A 10,875-nucleotide genomic window follows, 5' to 3' on the forward strand; every position below is an offset into this window, starting at 1 on the left:
CACAAAATACCGAATACTTAACAAGAAACAGTCCACAAAATAATCCAAAAAGTTCATAAACTGTGATTCTACAAAAAAAAAAATCAAATACAGATCACAAACAGAAACAGTCCAGTTCTTATTCTAAAAGTATCCGACTTCGATTTTAATCAGCAGTTCTTATTCAAAATACCCAAACCAGCGCACATACTGTTATTATTTTTTTTTTTTTGGGAACGAGAGATCACATACTGTTATTTGTTCCAAACAGATACAGATACAGATACAGATCACAAACAGAAACAGTCCAGATCACAAACAGAAACAGATACACATACTGAAGCGATTTTTTTTTAAAAAACAACAATTCAAACTTCTTCACAAACAGTCAAGTCTGTGATTCGCAAACAGTCAAGTCTGTGTTCCAAACAGATACAGATACAGATCACAAACAGAAACAGATACACATACTGAAGCGATTCAAGTCTGTGTTCGGAACTACAGTTACAAAAATATGAACGATTCAATCTGTGTTCGAAACTCAAGTCTGTGAATGATTCAATCTGTGTTCGAAACTCAAGTCTGTGAAGCGATTCAAGTCTGTGAACGATTCAATCTGTGTTCGAAACTCAAGTCTGTGATTCGCAAACAGTCAAGTCTGTGTTCGAAACTACAGTTACAAAAATATGAACGATTCAATCATAAACAAGTCAAGTCGAAACTACAGTTACAAAATATGTGCGAATCTAGCTTACTTTGAACTGCCGGAGTGCTGTGCGTGGTGGATGGCCGGCGGTGGATGCAGGCTGACAGAGGAGGATCTTGATGACTTGATGCCGGTGCGATGGATCTTGATGATGTCGCGGTGGATCTTGAATTCTTGATGATGTCGGCTGCTACTTTGAGAGAGTTGAGAGAGATTAGGTATTAGGGTTTTATGTTTTTTTGAACTAATGAAGGAAATAACATAAGGAATCAGTGATAGTGTGATACGGTGTAGGCGACTAGGGTATATCATGTATTTTTATTTAATGAAAAAATTAAAATTAAATCCTTATCATGTCTTAACAGGTATATAACAGGTAAACAGGTATCTAACCTGTTTAGACACGAAAATTAACAGGTATTTTCGTGTCTACCTGTTTAGTACCTGTTACCTGTTAAGGTCATACACATACATGTTAAGGTCGTGTAGGTTCGTGTCGTGTATTCGTGTATTCGTGTAAAATTGCCAGCCCTAACTATAACTCCGGGATTTAAGCTTCCATAACCGTTACAACATTAATATCTTTGACCAATCTTCGTAACATTCCATAAAACACGCCAATCTTCAATGCTGACCGTTACAAGAGCTATTTTTCCGCCATCAACGTCCTTATCCTAACCAATTTGAGCGGGTCTTCAGGATGACTTGGTCTTCATGAACGTTAGTCCCTTGTAGCCAACGTTTACAAGCAAATTGTTAGTAATAGTCAGGATATTGCCTCAGGATGTTACCAATATCTTGGTCCGGTATCCTGATCCGATATCCTGATCAGGTATCTTGATCATATACAACTAATAAAAAATCAAGATACAAGGTCAGGATATGGGCTCAGAATTTCACCCATAACATATATGAATTTTTTTTTTCAAAATATGTTATTGTTTTTTTCATTAATATTTTTTTTTTCATTTTGTAACCTCATCTTATTGATCGATGTTGTATTGTTGTAGATGTTATTGGTTATTTGAGTCGATCATTTCCAAAAGAGACTGTAACTAACAAATCAACTGGAAAGCAGTCTGTTAAAGTTACTATAGAGATATCTGATCTGGAGTAAGCATTTTAACCATTATCTTAGAATCCAGTATACATATTATTGTTACAATTGATAGGAAACATATGTTTGTAGTTTTTTACCATATTTATATAATGAAACTTATGCAACTTTATTTATAGCATTTTTTTTTAATTTCATTAATTACTTAGGGGTCGGACGGTATTTCTTACTCTGTGGGATCAATACTGTGATCAAGTTTTGTCGTTTTTTGAGAGTATCAAAGGAAAAATGTTCATGCAATCATTATATTGCAGTTTGGCAAGGTCAAGTGGTGGAATGGTTTGTTTTCTTTCCTTAGTAACTTTTTTTAGTCTAATTTTTCTTATATTATATATTTTTCATTTCTAATTTTCCACTGTTTCTTACTAGGGGTTGCGTATGTTAACAATTCATACACGGTTAGTCGTCTTTTTTGCAATCATGATTGTCCTGAAGTCGATGAGTTCAGAAACAGGTATGAAAAAAGATTGTACACATTATTTCTTATTTACCTTATCGATTGAATTATTATCAACATTATGATGAATGTATACCTTATTAAAATATACATTATTTTTTTTGTTCAACAGTTTGTTTGCAAATTCTATTGAAGTCAGTGAATCCACGAGCCTTGGTTCCATGGCAAAATCTGTTGAAGAGGAAATCTTGCAGAGCAAAGATTTTTTCAATATTTGTGATGTCTTTTCGCTTAAGACGGTATAATTTTTTGATAATGGAAAAGTTTACACTACAACTTTACTGTATATATTTTTATGTTATCATATAAATATGCAGGTTTGCAAGGTCATTGTTCTGGGTAATATACTGGGTGTTTACAAAGATGAAGGATGGTTCTATGAGGGTTGTAATAGATGTAACAATAAGATCAACAAAGTTGTTAATCTGAGTGAGGACACCCAGGAATCAGGTTCAGCTGTTACAAAGGAGGTTCTTACCTGTCTATCTCATCGTTGTGCTTTTAAAACTATAACTTCTTCTCTCAAGTAAGTCAATACACCTTTTGAACCCTCAATTTTTCATCAACGACGTTTATTTTTTTTTAAAATATGGACATTACCACATTCAATAGGTTTAAGATTCAACTTAGAGTTCAAGACCCTTCTGCTTCTGTTACACTTACTTTGTTTGATCGTGAAGCACGGAAGTTATTAGGAAAGTCTGTTGATGATATTCTTACTACCAACCTTGAATTTGTAAGTTTTATTTTTGTACTCATATTGGTTATGTTTTATATTTACATAAAAGTTAATATTTCTTGATAAATGATCAATATTTTACTATTTTCAGCGTTCTGATTCCATGAAGATTCCTGCTGAAGTAGACGCATTGGTTGGCCAGACTGCTGCTTTTAAAATAGACGTTACTAGCTACGTCTTGAAGTATAACATCCATAAGTATGGTATACTCAAGCTGAGTGTGGATCCTAACGTTATATCTGTACTTCAAGAGAAGCAATCCTCTTCACAGATAACTGTATGTTATATAAATTTTCTTACCTTATTGGTTTACGTTTTAAACATTTTACTTTCCTGAAGTTTATATTTCGTTTTTTTATTTTATTTTAAAAAATATGCAGTGTTCTCAGAATATCTCTCTCAATATTGATGCTTCAGAATTTGAATCTTAGACATCTGATGGTTTCAAGGTATTCGTGTGAATTTGTGTTTTATTAGTCTTTGTTTTATTATATATATGTTCAACTATGAGTTGCGTTTGTAACCTGTTAAATTTGTCTTTTGTTAGGACTCTGGTGCCAAACGAACCGAAAACACTACTCCTGTATCTAACATGGCGAGCACCGTTTCACCTGTTTCATTGGATGTCACTGATACTCCTGATTCCATGTTAGCTAAGGATGAAGTGAAGCGAAACTTGGTTCAAGTCTATGATGTTGAAGAAGATTCTCACACATCTGCAACGAAGCTCCATAAGTCTGGCGAGGTTAAGGATGTCAATAGTGCAGAGAAGAGGAACCTCTTAATTCCTAAAGTTGAGAAATAGTTTTGAAGTTTTCATAACATTAAGTTATTGGTGATTTTTGAGAAGTTGGTTTTTGTTGATGTCGTCTAAAACAATTGATTGTTTGAATTCGTGGTTTTGGTTTATGGTTTTTATTTGTTTCTTCCGGACAATACATGTTTTGAATTCCGAAAGTTGTGATGTTTGGTTTTGAATACTAATCATCATTTTAATGTACCTGTTAATTTTATTTCCATTTTAATGTCTTTTCTTTACATTTCATTTAACACTAACTAATAGCATATGTGTATTTTGTATGTGGTTTTTATTATAACTATTCATGTAACTTGAACATGTATTATGATAACATATATCGAATTTTTCCAATGTTTAAAAAAAACAAAGAAAATTATTTTAAATATATTTGTTAGATTAATTTATGTTGTCCACTTATAGTTACTAATAATATTTTATTTAAATTAGTTAAGGTGTGATAATTATAGAAAGCATACCTGTCGGATATATAATTTTGCTACATTCCATATATATATTTTACGATCCAACTAATAAGTTTTTTAAAAAACGTGTAATTACCTAAAATGCAGATTTCATAAATTTAGGGAATACAATAACGCATTATTTCTTAATTACTATCAATTAAATTTATATCCATATTTAAGGTTATTTCCTTTTCACTACTTGAATACACTCTCATATATTGTTATTTATATGTACATCATTTGTTCTTACAACAAAGAAATCACTTATCGAATTTGATAAAGTATTCTATTATACTTACCGGTTTCACGTGATATAAGGTACGTGTTCTGTCCTCATTATACATTTACTTTATCTAACTTTATATATTATATATTTATTTATGTGCAACAATATATGACAAGTAATTATACTTTGCATTATAGAAAATGTCTCACATTCGTAAAGGTTCATCTGCATCAAGTCCCGATTTTCGTAACATAAATGTGAATTCAAGAAATCCTTTGTCTGATATATCTAACGGTATGTTCTTAAAGTTTTTTTTTTTTGAAATATTATTTATTCAATTATCTTTTCATTTCATTTCATTGTTTTACTAATTCATATATCATCTCAGTTGATATATGCAGCAACACTGATAAAACTGAAGCTGTTGAAAGAACAAAAGCTAGAAGAATATATTCCAATAGTAAAAGATTCAATACAACCTCATCGCAGAGTCAATCCACACTAAATTATTCAACTGAGAATAATAAAGAGAATTTAAGTTCATCCACATCTCCCATGTATAACAGATCATTTTCTAGCCGTGGTATAAACATCAATTTTTCTTGCGGTTTATCATCTTCGGAAATTCATAACACGAATCTTCCTTTTTCAACATATCCTTCACATGATATTTCCAATGGTATTTTCAAATGTATATTACTTACTTTATTACAAATATTTTATTTATATAAATTTAACTAATGTATATGTCATTTTAGTTGCTATACGTAATGTAGACAAGGATGAGGCTGCAAAAAGAAGGAAGGCTAGACGTATATATTTGAATAGCAAAAGATTAAATAAAATTTCAACACAGACTCAATCGACATTAACTTCTTATACTAAAAATAAAGAGAATATTAGTCCGAACACAACTTTTACGTTGAATAGATCATCTTTTAGCGTCCTATCAAGCATCAATGTCTCTTCCAGTTCATCTAAATTCAATTCAAGTAAGACGCGAGGAATGTCGTGTTTATCAAATTATGAAATAAGATTTTTTTCGTCTATCATCCAGTGTTTTAAAAAACATAACAACTTTATTTCTCTCTAATTTTACTAATCTATGTCATTTCTGTACATTAATTTTGGTTTATGAAACATTATTATTATCAAACTTTTTTATATATACTTAAAGAAATTATATATTTTTTTCAGTTTGTTTTTTATTATATGATTTTATATCATTTGTTATAATATTTTTTTATAGGAAACATTGCATCTTCCAGTGGTATTCCAACAAACATTACAAGCAACTCAGCATCTACTTTAAGTCTTGACATCATACCTTCGTCATCATCTAGAATTCCACCAAATACTATTCTCGCATCAGACGAACCTTCACCATTGACAAGAATATCATCAGGAAAGCGTAAATTAGTAAGAAAACGACGAAACTTAACACCTATACCTATTATTGATTTGACAACAGATGATGATAACGAGGTTGCTGATATCATAGATCAACATTTAAAAGGTGTTTCAAAAGGTAAAGCTAATCCTCTTTTATTTATTACTGCTTCACATATTTATTTTCATATTGATTTTTAACAACATAGATTTATTATGTTTAATAATATTAATCTTTTAACTGAAATACAAAAAAAAATGTACAGACTACTTGGATCATGGTGACCAGATAATCGTTTGTCGAACGTGTAACGCAAAGCTATGGAAAGCAGAGGCGGATAGGGGAGAACATAAGCGAAATAAACTTAACTATTTCCTTTGTTGTTCATACGGTAAAGTTTTGTTACCTGATTTTAATCAGCCTCCTGAAATTTTGAAAGATCTATATGTTGGCGTCAGTGCGAAGAGCAAATTCTTTTTAAAAAACATTCGGCGTTATAATTCTATGTTCTCATTTACATCTATGGGAGGAAGGATTGACAAAACTATCAACCGTGGAAATGCACCTTAAGTCTTTCGATTAAGTGGTCAAAATTATCATACTATTGGGAGTCTATTACCTGATGATGGAAATGAGCCAAAATTCAGCCAGTTGTATATATACGACACAGATAATGAAATATTTAATCGACAAAATGTTGTTGGGTATGTATTAATTTCATAGTCTTTATAATTACCTATATTGGTGGATTTATTTTATATGCTATTAATGTTAGTAATACATATATAAACATTATTAATCCATACATTTTGTTAATTTTATAGGGGCTCAAACACTTCTTTTACAACAACTGAGTCAGCTTTTGATGTTCAGATCATTGAGGAACTTACACTTATGTTAGACACTAACAACGCTTTGGTTAAAAGTTATAGACAAGCTAGAAACTGTTTAAATGAAAACCCTTACATCGACTTGAAGCTTTGTCTTATTGGTAAAAGATCCAAAGATGGTAGGACATATAACCTTCCTGAAGCTTCTGAAGTTGCTGCATTAGTTATTGGAGATCTGACTCAAGCTGTTGAGAATCGTGATATAGTAGTGAAAAGAAGATCTGGTCGGATTGAGCGCATAAGTGAATTACATTCTTCTTATCTTTCTCTACAATACCCTCTTCTATTTCCATATGGAGAAGATATGTACAGGGTTGACATTCTTCATAGAGGTCTCAATCCAGACACGAACATCAAACGTCCAATGTGTACTATGCGTGAGTTCTTTGCTTACAGATTACAAGATCGTGTCGATAAGTTTTCTGTTATTCGTAATGCAAAAAGACTTTTCCAACAATTTGTTGTTGATGCTTACACTATGATCGAGAGTGAAAGGTTGTTTTACATACGGCGACAACAAACGCATTTGAGGTCAGAAACTGTTCAGAATATACAAAATGCAAATAATGCTGGTAAAAAAGATATGTCAAAAATTGGAACACGTATCTTTATTCCATCTTCCTTCACTGGCGGTTCTCGATATATGATGCAAAATTACTTAGATGCAATGTCTTTGTGCAAATGGTTTGGGTATCCAGATTTTTTCATCACTATTACATGTAATCCAAAATGGCCGGAAGTGCAAAGGTTTTTAAAAGATACGACGATAAGGCCTGAAGATAGACCGGATATTTTGTGTCGAATTTTCAAGATAAAACTAGATTCCATAACAAAAGACTTGAAAGAAGGCAAGTTGCTGGGTAGAGTTAATTCTGGTATGTTTTTTTATACGATAACATTTAAAGGCTAATGTTTTTAAATAACGTTACTTTATTTTTTATTAGTATTATTATTATTAATCTATATTTATTGTTGATAATATAAGTTAGTTTTATATTTTTTTCTAATTTATGATATTTTTGTTGTTGTACTCTGTAGTTGTCTATACTGTTGAATTTCAAAAACGCGGACTTCCTCATGCACACATATGTGTATTCATGCATTCTGACAGCAAGATACTATCGGTTGACCAACTAGATCCAATCATTTCTGCCGAAATTCCAGACATAGCCGAGGATCCAGAGTTATATAAACTTGTGGCAGACTACATGATTCATGGTCCGTGTGGTCCTCTCAATATGAATTGTCCTTGCATGATCGATCGTAAGTGTTTCAAGAAGTTTCCTAAAAAATTTGTTAACGAAACATGTTTGGATAAAAAAGGATTTCCAGATTATCGTAGAAGGGATTCTGGCCTATCTGTTGTTAAATCACGTGTGAACGTAGACAATAGATATGTTGTTCCATATAGTAAAGTGCTGTTAAAAAGATACCAGGCGCATATTAACGTTGAATGGTGCAATCAAGTTGGTTCTATCAAATATTTGTTCAAGTACATTAACAAAGGCCCAGATAGAACTACTCTTAGAGTTGTTGAAAGTGGAAATCAGGATGAGCAGGAACCTGTAGTCGATGAGATAGAAAAGTATTACGATTGTCGGTATATTTCTGCATGCGAATCTGCTTGGAGGATCTTTTCCTATGATATTCATTATCGATATCCCGCAGTTATTCGATTGTCGTTTCATTTACCTGGTCAGCAAAACGTAGTATATGGCGCAGACGATGACATTGACGAGGTTCTTAACAAACCATCTGTTGCTTCTACTATGTTCTTATCTTGGATGAAATGTAACGAAAGATTACCTGAGGCACGTAATCTTACATATGTTGAGTTTCCATCAAAGTTTGTTTTTAAATTAAGTACTCGCAGTTGGGATATAAGGAAACGACATCCTTCAATCGGTAGGATTCATTCGGTGTTTCCTTCAGCTGGTGAAGCATACTACCTCAGAATATTATTGAACAAAGTAAAGGGACCAAAATCTTTTGAAGATATTCGTACTGTAAATGGTACTTGGTATCCAACTTTCAGGGACGCATGCTATGCGCTAGGGCTTTTGGATGATGACAACGAGTACATTGAAGCTATTAAAGAAGCTAATGTGTATGGAAGCGCTACTTATCTACGGACGTTATTTGGAACAATGCTGATGTCTGGTAGTTTGTCTAGACCTGATTTTGTATGGGAGAAGACATGGACGTATTTATCGGATGACATTTTATATAGACAAGAAAAACATTTAAATGTTGATGGTATGTCATTTTTTAATTTTTGCATGTTATCTAATATTCAATTAATATATTTATTAATTTAATTATTTTTTGTTTATAAATTTATTATCTAAATGAAATAAAAAAAAACTTCATTTGTCCAAAAAAATGTTTATTATTTACCCTTCAAATTCATTTATATCATATTTACCAAAATATATTTTAATACTCGAAAGTACGACTTATTATATTATTAAATACATCTTCTATTTTTTTTTGCAGATTTAAATTACTCTGACGAAGAAATAAAGAATTTGGCATTGTTAGAGATTAAGAAGTTCTTACTTCGTAATAACTCATCGCTGAGGAACTATTCAAATATGCCTTACCCTGATGATGAGTCTATTTCTTCGTCTAACAATCGATTGATCAACGAGGAGTTATCTTATTACCAAAATACCATGGAAGATGAGTTGAATAATATGTTAACTTTTAACAGATGAGCAACGTAATGTTTTTGATCAGATTATGGAATCTGTTAGAACGAACAAAGGAGGAGTATTTTTTCTTTACGGATATGGTGGCACCGGTAAGACCTTTCTTTGGAAGACATTGTCGGCAACAATTCGAAGTAAGTCTGAAATTGTTTTAAATGTTGCTTCAAGCGGTATAGCTTCTTTGCTACTTTCTGGAGGTCGAACAGCCCATTCTCGCTTTTCCATCCCTCTGAATCTAAATGAGGATTCTCTTTGCCGCATGAAGCCTGGATCTGAACTTGCGTGTCTTTTAAAAAAAACACAACTTATTATATGGGATGAGGCTCCAATGATTCATAAACATGCCTTTGAAGCATTGGATAGAACCTTAAAAGATATATTGATGCCTGATTGTTCAAATAGCGAAGCTTTACCTTTTGGAGGAAAGGTAATTGTATTTGGTGGTGACTTTAGACAGATTCTTCCTGTTGTTCCTAATGGCTCTAGACAAGATATCGTGAATGCTTCACTGAGTTTGTCATATATATGGAATAAATGCAAGTTACTAACGCTAACAAAAAACATGAGGCTCACTGTTGGCATGAATCATGGTGATATTGACAAGACAAAAGAGTTTGCTAAATGGCTTTTGGATATTGGCGAGGGAAAACTTGGTGGTCGCAACGACAGAGAAGCTGTTATTTATATACCTCAAGAACTGTTGATTACTGAGTCCACTAACCCTATTGGTAGTCTGATCAACTTTGTATATCCTTCGATACTTGAATCGTTCAATGATCCAAATTATTTTCAAGAAAGAGCCATACTTGCTCCTAAGAACGACGTTGTTCACGAGATAAATGATACCTTATTAGCAATGTTTCCTGGTGATCATAAAGAGTATCTAAGTTAAGATTCTATCTGCCAATCTGAGAATGTAACTGACCATATTCGACACAATGTTTACCCCCCCCCCCCCCCGATGTTCTAAATGGTCTTAAAGTTTCAGGAATGCCGAATCATAAGTTGGTTTAAAAGTTGGTGTTCCTATCATGCTTTTACGTAACCTTGATCAGAAAAACGGTCTGTGCAATGGTACAAGATTACAAGTCGTTACACTTGGTGATCGGATTATTGAAGAAAAAGTGATTTCTGGTAATAATATTGGTACTAGAACTTTTATACCAAGGATCAATCTTTCCCCCTCTGACAAACGAATACCTTTCAAGCTTCAAAGAAGGCAATTCCCGATAGCTGTGTGTTTTGCAATGACGATAAATAAAAGCCAGGGACAGTCGTTATCAAAGGTTGGTTTGTTTCTAAAGCAGCCTGTTTTCACTCACGGACAACTATATGTTGCAGTTTCAAGAGTCAAAAGCATGGATGGTTTAAGGATGTTAATATTAGACGCTGATGGG

At 32.7% G+C, this 10,875-nt stretch overlaps 3 protein-coding genes across 3 annotated transcripts; all 3 read left to right on the plus strand.

The window, feature by feature from the left end:
• The first annotated feature begins 823 nt into the window (after positions 1-823).
• On the plus strand, positions 824-3,803 carry LOC110907203 (replication protein A 70 kDa DNA-binding subunit A-like). The gene is made up of 10 exons (XM_035983045.1): positions 824-903; positions 1,051-1,061; positions 1,696-1,798; positions 1,952-2,055; positions 2,172-2,256; positions 2,372-2,498; positions 2,577-2,785; positions 2,872-2,995; positions 3,090-3,275; positions 3,546-3,803. Exons 1-10 carry the CDS (start codon positions 824-826, stop codon positions 3,801-3,803), a joined length of 1,287 nt encoding a protein of 428 aa, XP_035838938.1.
• Positions 3,804-4,687: 884 nt separating this feature from the next.
• Positions 4,688-9,484, plus strand: LOC110907201. The gene is made up of 8 exons (XM_022152217.1): positions 4,688-4,781; positions 4,876-5,166; positions 5,246-5,299; positions 5,737-6,015; positions 6,143-6,383; positions 6,702-7,642; positions 7,806-9,023; positions 9,264-9,484. Exons 1-8 carry the CDS (start codon positions 4,688-4,690, stop codon positions 9,482-9,484), a joined length of 3,339 nt encoding a protein of 1,112 aa, XP_022007909.1.
• A 25-nt stretch (positions 9,485-9,509) lies between these two features.
• On the plus strand, positions 9,510-10,370 carry LOC110907200 (ATP-dependent DNA helicase pfh1-like). Its single transcript, XM_022152216.1, has one exon. The coding sequence runs from the start codon at positions 9,510-9,512 to the stop codon at positions 10,368-10,370; it is 861 nt and encodes a 286-aa protein (XP_022007908.1).
• The last annotated feature ends 505 nt before the right edge of the window (positions 10,371-10,875 follow it).

This window comes from Helianthus annuus, chromosome 14 (assembly GCF_002127325.2).
Source record: "Helianthus annuus cultivar XRQ/B chromosome 14, HanXRQr2.0-SUNRISE, whole genome shotgun sequence".
Taxonomy (NCBI): domain Eukaryota; kingdom Viridiplantae; phylum Streptophyta; class Magnoliopsida; order Asterales; family Asteraceae; genus Helianthus; species Helianthus annuus.